Below are 22,050 nucleotides of genomic sequence, written 5' to 3' on the forward strand. Positions count from 1 at the left end.
GTATGCATATATGAATAAATGAATAAATAAAAAAACAAACAAACAAACAAAAGAAATCGCTGCCAGTAAAGCAAGGCCTTTGAGCTAGAAGAAGCAGCTCACTCACTTCCCTGCAGTGGAAAAGCAGATGCTGGGTGGGCTTCTGGGCAGTCATACTACAACAACTGAGACCAACTCCAGTGGGACTTGAAACACCACTGTTCTCACATGACAGAGGACCTCCTCCATGCCTCAGGCAGTAGCAGATAGTGAGTAATGTGGTGTCACCACTCCAAGTGGTGGATACAGATGTGCTGCCTCCAGCCTTTTTGTGAGAGGGATGTGGTCAGTAGGTGGCCTAAACTTCCATCCCCATCAGAGCTCCCCTCCCCCCAGCTCCCTGGGGCTATGGGGCTGCCCAGGGCTGGTCTCTTCCTCTGTCCTCACTGCCCCTTCCTCAAGGGTGAGCCAGATGCCATGTAGATTCTGGGGGACCCCTTTGACTCTTTGGATTCAAGAAATGGCACTGGGTCCACCTCTCATAAGCACATGCCACAGGAACAGTAGCCCCATATGTCACCCAGGGTGAAGACAGAGTGTCCACTGCAGTCTGAGGACTCCATACAACAGACAATCTCATGCATTCCCACCCACTACAGTATTCTGGCTGCTCCTGGAGGGTGCCCGCAAGGTCTGGCCTTGGGGTCTTGGGTCCTACTGTCCCCACTACTTTGACTGCCTCCTGGGAGCTCAGCACTCCACCTGAAGTTTGGCCCTCCTCCATGTCCCACTACCCTTCCTCATGTCCTTCACACTCAGGATCCCTCTTGCAGTGATTTATAAGGTGTTTGCCTGCATGTTCCATCGCCTCTGATTTCTCTGCTGCATTGCCTGGCCCAGACTGGTCTGCATTTGTCTGGTGTCTGTAGGTCCAGGGCAGATGGATGCTGGTGCCATGGTGCTGCCTCTTTAAGGGTGGCGACATCACAAGGCTGTGGAAGGCCAGGCAGCGTGGAACTCTGTGGTCTTGGGCAGTTTCTTGGGGTCTGTGGGCTCTGTGTTTCCATCTCCATGGGGCCGCAGGCCCACACGTGAGCACCTGAAGACGCCATGGCCGAGGGGAGCGAGCTGATGAGCAGGCTCATGAGCGAGAACGCAGACCTGAAGAAACAGGTGCGCCTCCTGAAGGAAAACCAGATGCTGAAGCGGCTGCTCAGTGAGAGCTGTCAGGAGAGCTGTGGTCGCCCAGGCCGGGAACTCCTCTTCCCCAAGGCCTCCACCTACCCCGAGGCCTGCTCCCCGGGGAATGGAGGTGAGACATAAGCCTGGCCTAGTGAGGGTGACAGAGCCAGGGGACCTCCCTTGCCTTCAGGCCGACTAGCCGACCTGCGGTGTGTCCTAGGGAAGCCTTTCTCCTCTCTCTATCTCCAGTCCATACCTGGAGGATGGGAGGTGTGGGCTACCCACCCTAGCAGGTGGTTGTCAGAGGTGTGTCCAGTGCTGCCAAGTGGCTTAAATCAGGCCCACTGAGGTCAGCTCCGCTGGGCTAGGCTTGGCCCTGCCGTACATGTGTCTTCCCCTCCTGGGATGGTGGCTAACCTGGTTTGTTCATCTCATAGATGTGCACACCATTGTGAGCTCCATGCCTCTGCTGTGTCCCATCCTCTCACTCACCATAGCTCAAAGTAAGTCACAAGGCTGAGTTTGGCTCCCAGTGGCCAGCACCCTCTGGAGAGGGAGGCCCTGACATCACCTCTTGGGGGTGAGAGGGTTGAAGAGACTGTGATGCTGTGATTGTTTTCGCAGATGGTGTCCACTCCAACCTTCTGTGGCTTTTTTACTTTTAGTCCATATGTTTTATTAATCTGCACATAATTACTTATCCTATGGCTTGTTGAAGCAGTAAGTCAGACAACACTTGCCACAATAATATCTGTTGAAGTAGCTGGCCATAAAAACTCCAGCACCACATTCATCTGAAGGCACTCACATGACAGATTTTTCCATTTTCATCCACCTTATTGTATTTCAGGACAGCCATTTGCTTATTTTTTTGGGATAGTGGTATAAGACTTCTTTCTTTCTTAGCACCACTATGAAGTCTCAACACCAGATGAAGGGTGGACTCCTTTTGAATGTTGCAGTCGGGCAAAGTGCGTCTTCCAGTTGCTTCCCAGCAAAGATCAGTGTCTTGCAGATCAGGAGGAATTCCTTCCATATCCTGTATCTTGGCTTTGAATTTTCTATAGTGAGGAGGGTCTTCCCCTTAAGGGTTTTTACAAAAATCCATCTTGGTGGTGCTTCCACTGCAGATGGTAGATCAGAATTTTTTCTCTTTTTTTTTTTTTTTTTAGGGGTGGCGGTGCCGGGGTTTGAACTCAGGGCTTCATGCTTGCAAAACAGGTGCTCTACTGCTGGAGCCACACCTCAAGTCCATTTTGCTCTGGTTATTTCTTTTCCCAAAGCAATCAGATTCACTGTGCTGCATAATATTAGCTAATAATTGCCGAGCATATCTTATTCTTTGGGACACTGGGGCTTGAACTTGGGGTTTACACCCTGAGCCATTCCACCAGCCTTTTTTTTTTAATGGGTTTTTTTAGGGTCTCACAAACTATTTGTCCAGGCTGGCTTCAAACCTCAATCCTCCTAATCTCTGCCTCCTAAGTAGCTAGGATTACAGGCATGAGCCACCGGTGTCCAGCCCAGCTGAACATGTCTTTTTATGCTGGGCTCTGTACTAAGCGTTATTCCTTTTTCTCTTTTCTTGATTTATTAGCATATTATAATTGTATTGGGGATACATTGTGACATTTACAAAGTGCCTTCAATATATCTTAGCTAGATTTACCCCCTCTATCTCTCTCCCCCGTCCCCATTGTTCTTGTTATTTTGCAAATGGAGTCTGTTGAGGTATTTGCCCAGGTTGGCCTCAAACCATGATCCTCCTGATCTCAGCCTCCTAAGTAGCTAGACTTACAAATTATAGATGTGAGCCACTGGTGCTAGCTCTTTTTTTTCTTTTTTGGTAGTACTGAGGTTTGAACTCAAGGTCTTGCACTTGCTAGGCAGGTACTCTACCACCTGAGCCACACACATCGCGTGCCTTGAGTCATACCTCCAGCCCTTATGGCTTTTTTTTTTTTTTTAATTACTGGGGCTTGAACTCAGGGCTACACCTTGAGCCACTCCCATCAGCCCTTTTTTGTGAAGGGTTTTTTTGAGATAGGATCTCACACAACTATTTTTCCAAGCTGGCTTTGAACCATGATCCTCCTGATCTCTGCCTCCTGAGTAGCTAGGATTACAGGTGTGAGCCACTGGGGCCCGACCCTTACAGCTTTTTTTAGAAATAAGAAAAATAGGGTTTGGTTACTTTCTGCAAAATCAGGTAGTTGTCTTAAGGGTTTTTATGAAAAATTTCCTTTTCATGCATAGTAGTATGATTTGGAGTATGGCTGATGGATGTGACCTTGGCCTTTGGTTGGATGGTAGACAGAGCAGAACTCTCAATTACAACTGCTGGAGAATTCCCATGACCCAGTCTCCCACTGGATGTGGTGGTCATGCCACTACCTGGCCAGGGTGGGAACAGACCAGTCCCAGACTACCCAGTCCTCAGTGACATAGGCCTGTACCCTGTGGAGGTAGTCAAACTATGGCCAAGTCCTGTGTGATGCCCTGAAACTCAGCTGCTTACCAGACAAGGCGAGGCTCTGGGGACCTGCATTTGGCGTGGTCACTTCCCAAAGTCCTCTTTGGATGTCTGCTATCATCCTCTAAACACAGCCAGCACTGGAAAGGCATTGTACACCTCAGCTCTGCAGAGAGCCCACTGGGCCCCTGCATGGGGCTGGTGAGTGCAAAGCTCTGGGGTGCCAGGGGACCCTCACCAGGTGTCCACTCCTTCAGTCCCAAGGCGACCCTTGCTGAGGAATCTTGAACAGTCAGGGGCTTCTCACAGGCTTTCAGGGTAGGGGATGGAGATAGTGTCACTGACAAGGCCTAAGAGGATGCAGGACATGTAATGGAGGAACAATCATATTGTCCCTTGTCACACCATTGAGCCATGTTTCATATCCTGCACTGTTGGTGCCAAGTTCTGGGCACTTGGGCCACTGCATTTTGTAGTGGCTGCAGGGCACTTGTCCCTAGGTCTTATTGATGCTGACGCTGTCAGAGGCTGTCTTGTACTGCCTGATGGGGTTCAAAGCAAGGGCTATACTTCCAAACTGTGGCCAGTACCCCCACCCTTGGGCTACTTCCAGGACGCCCAGACCTCAGGCCCCAGCCTGAGGCCACCAAGCTTTCCCAAAGAGCCTTGAGCCCCAGCCGCAGGCATGGGACAAGATCAGTGTGGGGTCAGTGGGTCTTGGGCTTTGGCCAGGTCTGTCAAGTGTCAGGGAGGAGTCAGCTCAGCTCTGGATATGCACAGGAGGGGTCCAGACAGGGCCAGCCTCCTACTTCTGCCATGTCATTCCTCCATGTCTGGGCTAGATGCACGTGTGGGAAGAAGCCTGGGGCTCCTGACAGTACATTCAGTCCTGGCCCCATCTCAGCCACTTGCAGGCACAGGAGAAGGATCATCCCCAGCAGCAGCACAACGTGGGCTTGGGGACTGTCCAGTGCCAAGTGTTTGCACAACAGGTTTTACTTGGAAAGGAATCATTGCAATGGTTTGGATGTTTCCAAGAGTCCCTTATCATCTGTCTTCAAAACAAGATGTGTGCTTCAAAAGCCTGTTTTCTAAGGTATCCAGCAACATGTGCGGTGGTTGACTTAATCCTTAAGGCTCTCCTGTGCCTCCTGGATCCATCCCACCCCACATTTTCCTGCATTTCTCTCCAGAACTTCTGATGGCTGTTCCCAAGTGTAAATGTGTATCTTTCTGGTTTACCTAAACAAGATTATGGTCTCCTGCTACTTGACTTCCCCCTTCACCATCCATGTCTCTATCATTGCCTGTCGGTCCTCTTCTGTGTCTATCCTTGCACTTTAACACTTGATCTTCAGCTGGGCCCCACGATAGGTGACACCATTACTGCTTCTCTGTGACCACAGATGGTGCTATTGTGAGTAGCCACACTCACACCTCTGTGACCTTGTGCCAGGTAAATCCCTGAATGTGGATTCTTTGAGTCAAAGACGGTGTGATTTGGAAATGTTGGAACAGACACCAAATGCTGCAGCATGTGCCCCACTGTAGAGGAGGACACTGTACCAGTATGGTCTCTTCATTCAGCATCACAAACATCCCCATCAGACCGACGAGCAAGGCCTCTCAGGTCCTAACTTCACTTGAGTTTGAGAGCCAGTGACACACACTTTTTTTTTTTCTTGAGACAGGAACTTGCTATGTACCCCAGGCTAGCCTCAAACTCTTGATCCTGCTTCCTCAGCCTCCTGAGTGCTGGCTCCCACAGGCGTGTGCCACCACACCCAGCTGTGACACCTATTCTCAAAAGGAACAGAGGGGCAGCAGCCTCCCTGGCTCTCCTGAGCTGTCCCACTCCTTGCTCTCTTCTGGGTCATCCTGGTCCATTGAGCATCACTGGAGGCTGCTCCCCAGGGCCTGGAGGGCTTATCCAGAGCCCCACGGTCACTGTTGTGGGACTGTCAGCTTGGGGGTCCTCCACTGCTCACCCCATCCTTACTGTTGATGGGTGAATATCAGATGATTGTTGAGTGGTTGCAAGTATTCTCCAAGCACAACCTTCTGTAGCATCAATATATGAGTATCCTTGTGTTATAAATAGATTTTAAAATGGCCACCCAATATTCCAGTCAAATAAACCACAATTTGACGAACTCTCTTCCTTTTGAAATTAAAGTTCTTTTTTCCCCCTGCGGTAAATTACATTGCAAAAAGTTTTTTTTTTTCAATTTAGGGTCATTTCCTTAGGATTAATATTTTTAAAAAGCAGACTCATTTATTCAGAAGGCACAATGGTATTCTTAGCTCTTTATTCTTCCAAATATCCTCAGGGTAGTTTCACACTGCATCGTTAGGGCAGTTATGCTAAGCTATTCTGGCTTGTGAATCTTTTTTAGCTGTTTCTCTCACATGTATCTTTAACATTGTTAGGCTTATAGTCCTAGTAAATGATAATACAAAACAGAGCGATTCTCCAGAGAATAATATTTATTTGGAAATGACAGATAGTTATTGGGCAGTTGTGTCTGAGAATGCTTCCTTCACAAACTTTGGACTTTATCTTCTTGCGAAGGTTGACTTGAGTGAGTGACTCCATCCTTTTCTTTCTGTACTGGGGCTTGAACTCAGGGCCTACACCTCGAGCCACTCCACCAACACTTTTTTTTGTGAAGGTTTTTTCTAGACAGGGTCTCTCGAACTATTTGCCTGGGCCAGCTTCAAACCTTGATCCTCCTAATCTCTGCCTTCTGAGCAGCAAGGATTACTCTGACAACTTCTACCTTCCTTTCACATAAACTGACGGCCACTGTGTGTGACTTGCTGCAGCTGTGGGCGAGGTCCTTATCCACTGCTCCTTCAGAGTGCTCAGGGCTGGCATGCTGAAAGCCGCTATTTTTTGAGCATCTTCCTTTATCCAGCCATTCTACCAAACTATTGTGTTCTGTGTTCCACTTCTTTCTCTTACTTGTTCTCATTCCACGGTTGAAGTGTGCACAAGTGGTCATTCTAAGTGCTCAGAAACTGGTTTCAGCTTGACTTTTGTGGGAGGCAGAGAGGCTATGGCCTGTGCCTGGTGGGCTGTGGGCAGTGACTGATGGCCCATCTGCCCAGGTAGGGAGGGACACACAGGCTGGCCACAGAGGAAGAATCCTCTCAGTTCTTACTTTTGTTTATTCAGTTATTTTTTGCGGTACTGAGTTTGAACTCAGGGCTTCACACTTGCTAGGCAGGTTTAGTTATTTTTAGTTTAGTTATTTTTTCAGGGAGCATCTTGTGGTTTTTCTCAGGCTGGCCTGTCACTGTGATGCTTCTACCCACAGTCTCCCTTATAGTGGAGATCACAGGTATGCACCACCACACCTGGTTTATTGGTTGAGATGGGGGAGTCTTGCTAACTTTTTACCCAGGCTGGTCTCAAACAGTGATTCTCCCAATCTCTGTCTCCTCCAGAGCATCTGGGATTACAGATGTGAGTCACCACGCCCCATCTAGTTCTTATTTTTGAAGAATAAGAAGCCCCTGAGAAAGGGCTCATTTTGTTGATTTTCATGAGCTATTTCTGTGTTGGTGAGGGGCCCTTGGCTTCTCTGTCTAGGGAATCTCATGCTGCTTGGCTGCTAGGTTCTGCAACATTGCTGCCTCTTCCTGTCTGTCTTAGTGTACTCTGATGGGGTTTTATGTGATTTTGTTTTTTTTTTGGACCCTTAATCTACTTCTGTGTGAAGCCAGACCATATTTTTCTTGCTGGAGACTATTTTTGTGGAAATTTGATAACAGAATTGTAACAAATCATTAACCTTAATTAAGCATCTTTTGTTACTACTTTTTCAGTGTTCCCACCTTATTTATATGGTAGGGATTATGAATTGTTGGGGAACTTAAAGGAGCTCATCACAGACTACCTGGACCTACAGCCCTCTGGGGAGTGATTCTAACTTTTACATTTTTCTTCTTTGGTTATTGGCCCATTTAAGTTTTCTATTTCTTTTCTTTTCTTTTCTTTCTTTCTTTCTTTCTTTCTTTCTTTCTTTCTTTCTTTCTCTCTCTCTCTCTCTCTTTCTTTCTCTTTCTTTCTTTCTTTCTTTCTTTCTTTCTTTCTTTCTTTCTTTCTTTCTTTCTTTCTTTCTTTCTTTCTTTCTTTCTTTCTTTCTTTCTTTCTTTCTTTCTTTCTTTCTCTCTCTCTTTCTCTCTCTCTCCCTCCCCTCTCCCTCCCTCCCTCCTCCTTCTCCTCCTCCTCTTCCTTCCTTTATTTTTTGATCAGACTGGGGTTTGAACTCAGGACTTTGCACTTGCAAAAACAAGTGCTCTACCACTTGAACCAACCTCCAGTCCATTTTGCTCTGATTATTTTGGAGATGGATGTCTTGAGAACTATTTGCCGGGGCTGGCCTCCAACTGTAGTCCTCCCAATCTCAGCCTCCCAAGTGCTAGGATTGCAGGCATGAGCCATTGGCACCCGGCTTGTTTTCCTACATCTTACGGAGTCATTTAACAATAATTTCCTGGAAGAGCACTTCTTTTATTGGCATTTCCAGTTGGAGTACAGTTGCACATAATGTTCTTTGGTAGTGTACAGTGGGTGGGGATGGTGAGGCCCTTGAGGACCAATGGCCCCTGCAATGGTAGACAGGAGGTAGCATTTCACTTGTGAATCTTCTTTTGAATGTTTTTTTTTCTTGGAAAACATTTTTAGGGGCCAAATAGTTGGTACCTGCATATGCATTTGTGAAGATACAATTTTTTTATAGGAATTTTTAAAAAACACTGTTTCTCAGTGTTTATTTGCTTTATTGCTAGAATTTATTCCTGACATGGGTGTAGAAAAGGACTTCCTAAGCCACAAAGAAGATACAAGTTACATCTGGCAGGTGTGATGTCTATGCCCCATGGCCATAGGCTGCCCCTGCAGTTGTGGAAAACAAGATAACCAAGCCCACACACCCCACCCTAGATGTCCTCAAAGGACACTGCCTGTGAGCAAGGAGGCACATCCAGAGAGGCTGACCACAGTGGTGCTGGGATCCAGCCAGTGCCTTGCACAAGCTAGCAAATGTTCTACCACGCCCAGCCACAGCTTTGCTTTTATAAGGAAAATGGATAAAAGTTCACTGGATGAGCATGGGCTGAGAAGCAGGTAGATGAACCAGGTGACTCCCAAGTAGCTGGACAGGGATAAATCTCAGAAAGTCATGCTGAATAAGTGTATAGAATTATACCATTTATGGAAAATTAAAAAGGCATGTAGAAGTCAATCCAGTGAGTATGTCGTGAGAACTCAGGCTCTTTGTACCTGAGACCATGAGGCAGGTGCTTTCTCTCCATCAGCAGGGAAAATGACAGCCAGGGCCACAACTGGGGGTTGAATGCAACAGTGTTCACCTGCATGTTTTCTGCACATCTAGGGATGTCTGAGGACCTCCAGCCTGACTTCCTGTCCTTTTCCTCCCACCCCAGGTGCAGATTTTGGAAGGTTTCCCAGTGTCACCGACACACCCTCCCAGCTGCAGACATCCTCCCTGGAAGACCTCCTGTGCTCACATGCACCTCTCTCCAGTGAGGACGAAGCCTCCCCAGGCTGTGCAACCTCCTCCCAGGCACCATTTAAGGCCTTCCTGAATCCCCCTGACCTGTGTGCTCGTGGTGCCGACAGGAAGCTGTCCCCGCTCCTGAGCCCCCTGCAGGACCCACTGACAGAGAAGACACTGCTGGAGCCCAGGGAAATGGTGCGGTCTAAGAAGGTGTGCTTCTCAGAGAGCAGCCTGCCCACCGGGGACAGGAGCAGGAGGAGCTACTACCTCAATGGTATGGTGTGTGGCAGGTGGCCCTGGGTGGAGGAGACACATCTGGGTGACCTGACCACGTCCAGCTTCTCCAGTGGCATTGAATGGGGAGCAGAGCTGGGTTGGGCAGCTCCCTGGCTGTCTGTCCTCACTGTTTAGGAAAACAGAATTGCTTGTCTTGTTGAGTGCAAGAGTTCTTTATATATTCTGGATACAAGTCCTCTGGGGGTATATGTTTTGCAGACATGGCCTTCCACTCAGAGGCTTTCCATTTTCATAATATTTTGGGGGGAGAAAAACTTGAATTTGACAAGCTCAATTTATTGATCTTTTTCTTTAGTAGTTTGAAATTTTTGTGTCCAAGGAAGTCTTTGCCAAATGCAGGGTCACAAAGATTCTCTCCTATATTCCTGTAGAAGCTTTGCAGCTTTTAAAATTCAGGACTGTAGTCAGTTCCAAGTTGTTTTTGTCCACTGTGGTTTGCATGTAGAATCCACTGCCCTAGCACCAATGCCTAAAAGACCCTTCCCACTGAGCCACCTGGGCACCCTGAGCAGCGATTGTCCACCTATATGTGAGTCTGTTTCTGGACCCTCCTTGTGGCTCCATTTATCCATCAGTCAGTCACCTATACTGGATTACTGTGGGTTGATGTAAGACTGTAAGTCAAGTGCCGGCTGTTCTAGGTCCTTCACATTTCCATATAAATTTTCAAATCAGACATTTCTACAGAAATGTCTGTGGGTTAACAGGTCCAGAGAAATGGCCCCTTTGTAATGAGCACTGTGTATCTGTTTATTTAGGTCTGTAACAGTCCTCACCAATGTTTATAGTTCTTTATGTGCAAGTCTTTCCTGTCCATTTTGTGAAGTTTACTTAAGTATTTCATATTTTGGTGCGCTCATAGGTGTTATTTTTACCAATATCAGTTTCTATCACTTGATTCTAGTTCACAATAACAACTGATTTTTGGATATCAACCCATACAATAGTCACTTTTATGTGTCAACTTGACTGGGCCACAGACACCCAAACATTTGGCTACGCATTGCTGCAGGTGTGCCTGTGAGGATGTTTTTGCATGAGATTAACATGTAAATTTCTAGTCTGGGTAAAGGAGATTGCTCTCCCTAGTGTGGTTAGGTCTCATCCAGTCAGCTGGAGGCCTGAATGAGAGATAACTCCTCCTGCCTGGCTGCCTTCAGTCAAGAACCCTCTGTCCGGGTCTCAAGGCTGCTGACCCTTGGATAGGAATTATACCTACTCCATTGGCTGTCCTGGCTTTCAGCTTGTCAACTGCAGCTCTCAGGACTTGTGAGTCTTCATAATCATGTGACCAATTCCTAAAATAAATCCCTCTTCACACACATCTTGTTGGTTCTGATTCTCTAGAAAACCCTTACTCATACAACTTTATATCTTGCAATGCTACTAAATGCATTTATTTCTTCTGGTAGCTGTTTTTTGGTGGATCCTTAGGATTTGGTACATATGCTTGTGTTGTTTGACAGTTCTTATATTTTTAATTCATATGCCTTTATTTCTTTTTCTCATCTTATTGCACTGGTTGGGGCGGTAGACCAATGTTGAGTGGAAGTGGGGACAGCGAACGTCCTCATCTTTTGCTGAGCAGGGGGAAGACTTTCAGTCTGTCACCATGAAGTCTGATGCTAAGGCTTTTGTAGACACCCTTCATCAGGGTGAAGACGCTCCCTTTGATTTTGAGTTTGCTGACTTATCATGAATGGATGTTAGATTTTGTCAAGTGCCTTTTCATCATCTGTTGAAGTAAACTTTTTTTTTTTTCAGTACTGGGGCTTGAACTCAGGGCCTTCACCTTGAGCCACTCCACCAGCCCAATTTTTTGTGATAGGGTTTTTTGAGATAGGGTCTTGTGAACTACTTGCTCTGGCTGACTTGAAACCATGATCCTCCTGATCTCTGCCTTCTGAGTAGCTGGGATTACAGGTGTGAGCCACCTGTGCCCAGCTTATTGAAGCGAACATTTGGTTTTCATTTGTAGTGTGTTAATATGGTATGTTAGTCAGCTTTGCATCATTACAATGAAAACCAGACACAGGCTACTTATGAAATAAAGAGAGGTTTATTTCAGCTCATGATTCTGGAGGTTCACATCCAAGATCAGGTGGTTTCCTGTGTTTGAGCTGCTGGCGAGGATGGTACATCCTGAGCCAGGAAGCAGACAGCCAGAGAGGCCCGGGCTCCCCATGCCCTGTAGGGCAACATCCAATGAGCTAGTGACTTACCACCAGACCCCACTTCTTTCTTAAATTTAAAATTTATTTTTACTAGCATATTATTGTTATACTGGGGGTGCATTGTGACACTTGTAAAAGTTCTTACAAGGTATCTTAGTTAAATTCACCCTATCATTCTCCTTTATCTCCCTGAGAATAGTTTCAACAGGTCTGATTTTTCCATTTTCATAGATGAATACATAATATTCCCACCATATTCGCTGTCCTTCACCCTTTCCTTATATCTTCCCCCTCTCCCACTGGTATCATCCCCCCAGGCAGAACCTGTTTTACCTTCCTGTCCTTTGTTTTTGAAAAAGACAGTTTTGTTTGTTTAAGATACCTAAACAAGGAGTTTCGTTATGACATTTCCATGTATATATGTATTATATCCTGAACTGGTTCATCCCCTCTATTTTTCTCCTTTCTATCTTAGTCCCCTTCTTATGGTGATTTCAACAGGTTTACATATTCTATATTCATTCTCATATAGAAAGTACATCAACCATATTCACCTTTTTAACTTCCTTCTTTTACCCTCCCCTCCTGTTAGTGTTCTCCCTTCAGCTTCAGACTCCACTTCTTAAAGGTCCACAGCACCTTCCAGTACTACCATCCTGGGACCAAGCCTTTGCATTGGGGATACCCATCCAAACTATAGTATATGATTAAACCAACCTTGCATTCTTGAGATAAACCTCATTTGATCATGCTGCATCATATTAAATTAATTGCTAAGCTTTTAGGAATAATTTGTGCAGTTTATAAGAGAATTTGTATGTCTTGTAATGAATGTCAATTTTTGGTTTTGGTATCAGATTGTTGGCCTCAAAGAATGAGATAAAAAAATTTCCCATCCTAATTGTCTGGATGAGTTCCTGCCAAATTTGTTCAATTAATTCATTAAATGTTGGTGGAATTTACTGCTAAAACCACCTGCACCTGGACTTTTATCTGTAAGAATGTTTTCTTCATAAAAATTCCATTTATCAATACAAGGTTATTCAAATGATCTGTTTCTTCATATCTTCTTGAGTGAGCTTGGGTAGTTTGTGTCTTTTAAGGAAGTGGTTCATTTCATCCAGGTAATCAAATATTTTGCATAAAGTTATTCCTAATATTTTCTAATTGTCCCACTGATATCATTAGAGTGGTGTCATCCCTAGTTTCTGATAGCAGTAACTTTTGTCTTCTTTCTGTTTTTCCCTGTTAAGTCTACATAGAGGTGTAGTAATTGTGCTGATTTCTTTCTTCAAAGAATAGTTTTTTGGCTGAATCTTAGAGAGTTTCAGTTGGACTGGGAGTGAGTTTAGAACATCTCAGGTGTAGTGTGGTTAATTTGCGTAGTTAATCCTGTGGGACAGAGGAGGGAGATGGACCCCAATGAGATAAATATAGAAAGGGAAGTATGTACCCTGTATCTGTATGCCTGCATTTGCCCTGTGTGCTTTTGTGCTCTAGGGCTAGTTCTCATTTTATTTCCTGGGTACTTTCTACAGCCTTGCAAAATCTTGGGAAATAATTACAATGAAAACTGTAAACTATTGTTGAAATAAGACTTAAATAAATAGAAAAAAATCTTGTGTTCATGGCTTAGAAAGCTTAATTTTGTTTAACAACCAATATCAATAATAACCAATAGATCAACACAACCCTATCAAAATTATAGCTGGCTTCCTTGCAACAGTTGACAAGCTGAAACTTCAATTCACATGGAGATATAAGGGATCTAGAATAGGTAAAACAATTTTGAAATGGTGAACAAAATTGGAGGGTTCACCCATTCCCATTTCAAAACATACTGTTAACTAATCTACAGTATTCAAGACTGCAGTACTGTCAAAAGGACAGAGATCGTGTCAATGGACAAGAATTAAGAGTCCAGAAATAAGCTCATGCATTTATGCATTTCTCAATTCAGTGGAGAAAGGATAATATTTGACAAATGGCACTGGAGCAAGTAGACACATACATGCAAAGGATGCAGGTGGACCCCTACCTCACTCCACAAGCAAAAATCAAATCAGGAAAGTTAAAAGAGCTCAAACCATAAAACTCCTAGAGAAGAATGTAGGGTTAAATCTTCATGACTTTGGATTTGGCAATGAATTTTTTTTTTTTTTTTTTTTTTGGTTATGGGGTTTGAACTCAGGGCTTCACACTTATGAGGCAGGCACTCTACTGATTGAGCCACTCCTCCAGCCTTGGTAATGAAAAATAGATAACAGACAAATTTTCAAAGGTAAAAACCTTTTGTGCCTCAAAGGGCAGTAGCAGAAAAGTGAAAAGTTACCCTAAAAAATGGGAGAAATACTTGTAAGTCATGTATTTGTTACAGGATTAGTTCCAGAATATATACAATTCAGCAGTAAAAAGACAAGCTAATTAAAAGTTCTGGGCGTGGTGGTACCTGGGCTACATAGTGAGACCTGTCCAAAGAAATACAGGCAAAGGACTTGACTAGCCATTTCTCCAAAGAAGGTACATGAAAAGATGCCCAGTGTCACTAGCCGTCAGCAAAATGCAGATGAGAGCCACAGTGAGGTTCTGTTTTGTCCTGTGATGTGATGTCTAGGATAAAACAGAAGGCTGATAAGTATGTGAGGCAGAGAAATTGCGGCTCCCCTGCACTGCTGATGGGAATGTTAAATGGGGAAGCCACTTATGAAAACGGCTTGGCAGTTCCTCATGAGGTTAAAGAGTTACCTAATGACCCAGAAATCCCTTTCCTGGGTAAATACATCCACACAAAAACTTATATATGCAGCCTCATTCCTAATGGCCTCAGAGTAAAAACAACCCAAATGCCCATGGACTGAGAATGAATAAATAAAATGTAGCATAGCCATATGATAGAGCGTTACTCATCAGGAATGAAGTGTTGACATGTGCTACAAGGATGGACCTTGAATGCTCTGTGCAGAGTGAATGAAGTCAAACAAAGGACACACATGGCGTGGTTCCACTTATGTGAAATGTTCAGAATACATAAACCTACATGGACAGAGGTAGATTGGTGGTTTCCAGGGGCTGGGGGAAAGGAGAATGGGGATTTGTTTGCTTTTGAGGTGATGAGATAGTCTGAAAGTACGAAATGCTGATAGTTGAACAGCTCTGTGAACATACTAAAAACCACAGAATTGCCTCCACTGGAGGTACGAATCTTATAGTATGTGACTTACATTCTTAAAAAATTTTTGAAGTCAACTGGAGAAGCAGGTGCCCCAGCTTGTTCCTATGCTCTTGCAATTTGAAAATTGGGCTGAGAGGAAGGGTGGGGCTTTGGGGCCCCCTGTAGGGACCAGTTATCTTGGGCCTTGCCAGATTCATGGCGTGTTTTACCAACTCTAGGGCAGGTATTTTCTCACTTTGATATCTCTCAAACTCAGATGTGGCTTATTTTTCAAAGAGCACACTTTTTTTTTTTGAAGGGTATTGTGTTGTTTGATGACTTCAATGATGGGGCATTCGGAAGCATGTTTTTCTGGGGGGAAGAGATCCAAGTGTTCCAAGTAGCATCAGGAAAATAATGGAAACAGAATCTCCTGGTAGCCTGTCAGACCAGGGAGGAACAAGCTTTGTCACAGAATAGATATCAGTCAGTCTGCGATGCCAAGGCTGCAGACAGGACAAGCATGGCTAGGCAACACTCCCTACTGTCCTCAGACAGAGGGCATCGAGCCCATCCTGAGCTGGTTTGGTGGTAGGTCAGCATCCCACACCAGCAGGGGAGAGCTCTGCTCTATGCCCAGGGCAGACCCTAGTGACCCTCCTTCCTCACCAGGCTAGCGGCTCACTCCCTTCTACAGCAGTTTACATAATCTCAGGCACAGGAAGGAGCTCTGTGCCAGGGTCCCAAGGAATCACTCTGAGAACAGACAGGAAGGGAAATGTCTCTCTTTAGCTCTGAGTATTGGAGTTTTCTTTTAGATTTGAGTTTACCCTTGGGGAATCAGAGGGGAGCACAGAGGGCTGACCTGGGTCTGTGCCTGCTCGGCCCACTGCACAGAGATCCAGAGCTTTGCCAGCGCTGAGAAGGACGGCCGCATAGTTGGGGAGATCGCTTTCCAGCTGGACCGGCGCATACTGGCCTATGTGTTCCCAGGCGTGACGCGACTCTACGGCTTCACAGTGTCCAACATCCCGGAGAAGATCAAACAGGTGGGTTCCCAGGACAGGGCTGGTGCCTGGGCACATCCCCAGGACTGGCGGGTCCTCGCGGGTGGCATCTACTTGGGTCCAAGCATTGAGTTCCTTGAAGGCTTTTGAAGCCTTGAAGACTTCTCCTTCCTCTAAGCCATCTAGGCAGCTCTGCCCTTCCACCCTACACGCACCTGGGCTGCCAGCCGCGCCTCCATCACCCTGTGCCCTCCAGACCTCCATCAAGTCCCTGGACGGTTCGGTGGACGAGAAGAAGCTGCGTGAGCTGACGCACCGCTACCTGACGCTGACGGCGCGCCTGGAGAAGCTGGGCTACAGCCGCGAGGTGCACCCGGTGTTCAGCGAGTTCCTCATCAACACCTATGGCATCCTGAAGCAGCGGCCCGACCTGCGCGCCAATCCGCTGCACAGCAGCCCGGCTGCGCTGCGCAAGCTGGTCATCGACATCGTGCCGCCCAAGTTTCTGGGCGACTCGCTGCTGCTGCTCAACTGCCTGTGCGAGCTCTCCAAGGAAGACAGCAAGCCGCTCTTCGCCTGGTGAGCTCTCGCCTCGCCCTTCCTGCAATAAACGTGTTTGTTCCAAACCCGGGGGCCGCCGTGCTCCAGCGCGTCCTCCGCAGCGCAGCCGTTCCCGCTGCCCGCCTCTGGGAGAGGCCCGCCGCGCGCTCGCCCTGGGCGCCCAGCGCGCCCTGCAGCCGGGGCCCGCCGCGCACAGCCGCGGGGCTCCTGTCGCCTTATTAAAAGCATGTTTTCTTGTCTGCCTTACCTCTGGCTCTTTGAGGGCGTGGAGAGCGCCTTGGTCTCTGCGGGCCTGCAGGAGGTGACAATAAGTGTTTGCAGCTCTGGAGCTCTGGCGGGGCGCTGGGCTCCTTCCAGGACCGGCAGCCTGTCTTCCCTCAGAGGTTGGTGGGTCATCCACCGAAGCCCCACTCCCTCCCTTGGAAAAAAAAACCCCATCAAGTCCTGTCCCTTGTTGGGTTTCCCCAAATGCAGAGCCGGCTCTGCCCCACAAGCAATAGAAACGCAACAAAACTTGAGAGCTTCGGGACTTTGACAGTAGAGCTGTGGCAGGCTGTGCCCAGCCCAGGGCAGGACATTTCCCAGGGACAGGAATCTAAGAAGAAGCAGCAACATGGGAAGGGGAGCTGGCTCCCTGTGACTGATGGAGGTTACTCAGGGGAACCCAGGAGACCTACAGAGTATGCCTTGGACTGGGGAGGGGGATGCTGGGGAGTTCACCCATCCATTCCTACCCACAGGCACTTCCCTGCATGTGTGGCCCTGCTCCAGAGCCAGCCCTGCTCCAGAGCCAGCCCTGCAGCAAGGGGACACAGCCCTCAGGGAATCAGTGGAAGGGAGTCCAGATTCAAATCCTGGACTGATAATGATGCTCTGAATATTTAGGAGGAGACTGGCTCAGGCGGCCATCACAGCCTGTTCCTGGCACTGTTCTCTGAGCACTGAGGGTGGGGGTCCTGTCTTATCACTAATGGTTCAGAGCCAGAACACGGAGCAACACCTTGTGGGGCACACTTTGGCTGGAAGCCGCATTTAGCTCTGAGACTCCTGTGGGTGCAGGTGGGTCTCAGTCCTGGAGTGGTGGCCAAATGTAATACTAAGCGGAGGAACGCCAGCTAACTTGAGCTCTTGAGAGGCTCTGGCTCAGCGCCGCTGTTGACCCCCTCCTTGGGGAGAAGGGTCACCTTTAGGGGTGGTGAAGTCAGGCAGTGAGCATGACCACATCCGCACTGGGGCTGCACCTGGAGCCAAGCAAAGGGTTACCAGACCCCAGGCCTGGGGCTGCTGCTGCACAGTCTGAACCAGGTAGTTCTCAGATCCATACCCTCAGTGCCAGCAACTGGATGCTTCCTGTGGACCTGAGGCATCCAAGGAATAGGGAAGGGGGATAACAGTACCTGGGATTTGTTTAGTCAGATGTGGTGGGATGATAGACACAGAGACAACTGGCTTGAAAGAAGAGTTGATTGCTCACAGATCTCAGGAGGAGGCATGGCAGACGAGGAGGGTTATGTCACAACATGCAGGACCACATGGGAGAGCACCTGGGCTGTCAGGAGGCAGAAGGAGGGAGAGGCCTTGTGGTGGTTTTCATAGGAAGGAATGGCAGGGCAGGGAGGGGAGTTTGGGCAGGCATAGGATTGGGTAGCCCAACTGCTGGGTGATTGGGGGTCTCTACTGACCAGCACTTTGTCCTGGGTGACTGGGGCAGGGGAACCATTGGCTCAGGGGGTGAGAGTTAAATGAGGAGCAGGCAGGAGATGTAGGCTCTGGGTTGCTTGGATTGCATAATGAAAGAGCGCATTTGCTGTCTCTCAGAATTAGCTCTGGGAAAGGTAGTTTCTAGAACCAGTAAGACCACCAGGATGTTAAAGCCTCATAAAAAAATAGAAAATAAGCATGATTTAATCAAAGGGAGGTCTGGGGAGCAAGGTGGCATTGGACCCCTGGGCTCTAGGCTCTGAGGAGCTGTATTCTAAGGCTTGATCACATACTCCTGTGTGTAGTCAGCTTTCCACCATTGTGACAAAATACCTAAGAACATGAACTTAACTAATTTTGGCTCATGTTTTCAGAGGTTTTTGTCCATGGTGGGCTGGCTGTATCATGGTGGTAGTAGGTGCTGAAGCAAAGAGAGAGCAAGGGGTTGGGAACAGGAGGTACCCTTTGAGCACACGCCCCTAAGCCACCTACTTCCTTCCACTAGGCCCAGCTGCTACAGTTCCCACTGCTTCCCAGTAGACCATTCAGTGATGAACCACCAATGGGTTAATGTACTAATAAGGTCAGAGCCATCATGATTCACTCACCTCCCAAAGTCCCACTTTTGAACACTGCATTGGGGATCAAGCCTTCAACACATGGGCCTTTGCAGACATTCCAGCTCTGACCATAACAGTTCCCCAGAGGGTCTTGGTGTCCCCAGACTCTTGGTCACTCTGAGTTGCCCCAGGGCTCTGGCTACAGTGGTGCCCGCTGGCTTACCCTCATTCACGTAGAGGGTGCTGAGATATCCCTGTGCTGGGGAGACTGCCCAGTGGTCAGGGCTGGGTATCCCCCTCACAGACTCTCTTCCAGGCTGCAGTCACATGAGAAAGCTTCTGGTGGGCTGTGCAGTAGGGAAGGCTGAGTCTGATCTTCATTTTTTCTGATTACACTATAAAAAAGAGAGGAAGCAGGACAGTGGTGTAGGGGTATGTGGGGATTTAAGTAAGTCTTGACAATGGTGCCCAAATTACTGAGTTCTAGGGTGGCACCAGGTTCCGTAGATGGGGAGATGGAGGGGGTACAGGATGGGCCTGGCTTCTTGTGGCCACGGCCCACATTGGAAGAGTGGGGTTGTGCTCCCCTGCCTGGGGGCTGAGTTCTGTGTGAACAATTTGGGGGACCTCTGCATGGGAGATTTGTCTCTTTGCCACACTCATTAATTATCCAGTCATTCATTTATAGACTCCTGGGTATCTGTTCTGTATTTGGGTCAGGTCCCAATGTCCCTTCACTTCTGCTGTTCAGGTTGCTCCAGTTTTGGCGCCCTTTTTGAGGGGTTTGGTGTAGTGCTTGACTTTCTGGCACTACCAGGTGTGCCAGGGGCACATTGTGGGCATTTTCTGACCAGTCCTGGGATGGGGAGTTCTGGATATCTTACTGAAGAATGTTAATGGAAACTCTGATCTGGACACCAGGGGAGACCCTTTATCCTATTGACAGTGGGACCTTCTCAGATCATCTGTTGGGGAGGTAGTGAAGGTGCCTACCAGTTTTCATGATCTCAGAACTGCCCCCGAGAACTGATCCTTGTCTTGTGTTCTCAGCTCTAGTCATGCAGGAGACACAGACCAGCTCCTGCCACAGACTCCTGACTCCTGTCTCTCTCAACGGACAGGTGATACCCCATGCCCCACAGACAGTCTGGGGCCTTGGCCATGGCTTTAGTCACTCTCTGCCATGGGCATGAGGATGAGGTGTGGATAGTCTGTCTGTTGGTCCTCTGCCTCATAGAGCGCAGATGCCCAGGACCTTGGGACCCTAGATTAGTAAATTCAGTCTGCTGTGACCAAGACCAAAGCCAAGGGCTTAGACCACCAATATCTGTTATCTTGCAGACTGGAGGCTAGAAGTCCAAGGTCAAGGTGTCACAGGGCTGGTCCCTCCTTGGCTTGCAGACAGCATCTTCTCCCTGTGTCCTCAGTGTTGTCCCCCTGTGTCTGTTCTGATCGTCATGAGATACAGTCATGTGGGATTCAGGCTCACCCTAGTAACCTCATTTTAACTAAATCACCTGTTTAAAAGTTCCCTTTCCAAATACCTATATATCTCGAGGTCTAGGGCTTCAATATCTGGATTTGGGGGGCTACAGTTCAGTTCACAAGAGACCTGTCCTCTCCCACCTCCAGGCGCACAGCCTTGGCCAGGAGACTGCCTGTCGCTAGCCTCTGAGGATCTCTGGGCCCACCTGGACCCCCCTCCTCCCACAGGGGAGCTGGGGTCCCCAAAGTCCATGGGCATCTCCTTACCAAGGCCCCATGCCCACTCCCAGTACTGCTGTGGGTGACAGCTTCAGCCACAGTGCCCCAAAGTCTGTGTGGGATTCTGCTCCTGGAAGGGGGATGTGATTCATGGGATATTTTAAACAGACACTGTGTGGTCTGTTTAAAAATAAGAACCACAAGAGGGCAAAGGTGTGGAGCTGGGAGCAGGGAGCCAGCCAGGAGCCTGGGACTTATGGCCTGGAGCCAGTGAGCCAGGAGCCAGGAGCCTAACGCCTGGGGCCATGAGTCTGAGCCTGGAGCCATGATCCGTGGGCCTGGAGCCTAGAACCTCTAGGCTGGAGGCTGGAACCATTAGCATGGAGCCTGAATCCAGGAGTCATCAGCCTGGAGCCTGGAGCCTGATGGAGCCTGGAGCCTGGGGTGATGAGCCTGGAGCTGGCCTTCTGAGTGCAACTGGGACTGCTGAACTTCTGAGGAGCTTTGACTGACCTCCAGACCTGGGGCTTCTTCCACCTGCCTGCTTCAGGGAGCATGTGGGCATATGCAGCAAACCACACAACACCAACACCCACACACATGTTCATACCAACATCTGTGCACCCAACCAGCACATGCACACACATTAACCTCCACATATCCTCCCACATAACCAACATCCATAGGTACACACACCAACACCCACCTCTACATACATCAATATCCGCACATGCATGTTCACACAAGCATCCATACACACATCTACTTACTAACATCCATACTTGAACACAGCAGTACCTATCCACATGGTCACGTTAACTAAATCCACAAGCATGCTCACGTACAACATCCACACACACACACACACACCATCTGCATGTGTACATGCATCCTGACGTACATGCACACTGATAGCCCCACTTGCTCCCACGTGCCCTCATATCCACTTATACCCAAACACACCCACACACTTGCACCCACCCTCACGATTCACCCATGTCACATGCACTCCACCCATGTGTACACACACAAGCAGTCTCTCACACACAGATACCTATGTGCACATGCACTCACACTTGTCTTGTTCTCACTGCCCCCTGCCCCTCTCCTGCAGGCCTGAGCTGAGTAGACTTCTGCTGAGGGCAAGGTTCTATGCTGGGCCTCATGCATGGCCTCTCCTCCCCATATCCCTGAGGTCTAGAGCCCTACATGAAGAGACATGGGCTCTGAAGTCACCAGGAAGGCCACTCAGAAGGCAATACAGAGTCACCCAGGTCAACTGGCATCCCTAGGCCAAGCTGGGACTGAGCCCAAGCTGGCCTGACGCCTCTGCCTGGACTTCACCCCTTCAGGGGTCTTTGGCACATGCCCCTTTGGCCTTGGTCATGTGCTTGTTTCTGGGGAGCCCGCCCCCCAGCCTGCGGGGTCACCACCTGCTCTCGCCAGCTCCCTCCTCCCTGTACTTGCTGGTTAATGAGAAACCCAGCTTGGGGAGGCATATAGGTCTTGAGGCCACTGGAAAGCCACTCAGAGTCCCTCTCCTGCTCCTCCAGAGGACATCTGGAACAAGGTGCTGGCCATGTCTCAGCTGGTGGAGTGTGTCCCCAACTTCTCAGAGGGGAACAACCAGGAGGTGAGACCCCTGTGAGACTAGAGAAGCATGCATGGGGGGCTCAGGCGAAGGAGAAGGGAGTGTTTGGTGTGGGAGGAGGCAGAGCCACAGTCCACCTGGC

The 22,050-nt window shown here is 48.2% G+C and overlaps 2 protein-coding genes and 1 long non-coding RNA gene across 4 annotated transcripts in view; 2 read left to right on the forward strand and 1 right to left on the reverse strand.

Moving 5' to 3' along the window:
* Spatc1l (spermatogenesis and centriole associated 1 like) lies at positions 1-16,478 on the forward strand. The gene is made up of 4 exons (XM_020178667.2): positions 1-1,291; positions 9,089-9,436; positions 15,682-15,833; positions 16,048-16,478. Exons 1-4 carry the CDS (start codon positions 1,090-1,092, stop codon positions 16,372-16,374), a joined length of 1,029 nt encoding a protein of 342 aa, XP_020034256.1. The 5' UTR covers positions 1-1,089; the 3' UTR covers positions 16,375-16,478.
* Positions 11,523-22,050, reverse strand: part of LOC141423170 (uncharacterized) — an 11,851-nt gene continuing 1,323 nt past the window's right edge. Inside the window, exons 2-6 of the long non-coding RNA XR_012447814.1 lie at positions 18,837-19,008; positions 17,750-17,901; positions 16,600-16,770; positions 15,650-16,392; positions 11,523-14,243 (exon numbers count right to left, since the gene is read on the reverse strand). This is a non-coding gene — a long non-coding RNA (uncharacterized lncRNA). The remainder of the gene's footprint in view (positions 14,244-15,649; positions 16,393-16,599; positions 16,771-17,749; positions 17,902-18,836; positions 19,009-22,050) is intronic.
* Ftcd (formimidoyltransferase cyclodeaminase) overlaps positions 21,793-22,050 on the forward strand; it is a 15,035-nt gene continuing 14,777 nt past the window's right edge. For both annotated transcript variants that reach the window (XM_074072459.1, XM_020178661.2), the window contains exon 1: positions 21,793-21,950. In XM_074072459.1, the coding sequence (XP_073928560.1) occupies positions 21,897-21,950 (54 nt within the window). In that variant the 5' untranslated portion in view covers positions 21,793-21,896. The remainder of the gene's footprint in view (positions 21,951-22,050) is intronic.

The sequence above is a fragment of the Castor canadensis genome, chromosome 5, assembly GCF_047511655.1.
Source record: "Castor canadensis chromosome 5, mCasCan1.hap1v2, whole genome shotgun sequence".
Taxonomy (NCBI): domain Eukaryota; kingdom Metazoa; phylum Chordata; class Mammalia; order Rodentia; family Castoridae; genus Castor; species Castor canadensis.

Excerpts from the sequence above, each read along its gene's own strand:
- Spatc1l (XM_020178667.2), top strand. The coding sequence starts at position 1,090 with ATGGCCGAGGGGAGCGAGCTGATGAGCAGGCTCATGAGCGAGAACGCA. Across the intron at positions 9,437-15,681 it reads GAGGAGCTACTACCTCAATG|AGATCCAGAGCTTTGCCAGC; the intron begins GTATGGTGTGTG and ends CCCACTGCACAG. Across the intron at positions 15,834-16,047 it reads TCCCGGAGAAGATCAAACAG|ACCTCCATCAAGTCCCTGGA; the intron begins GTGGGTTCCCAG and ends TGTGCCCTCCAG.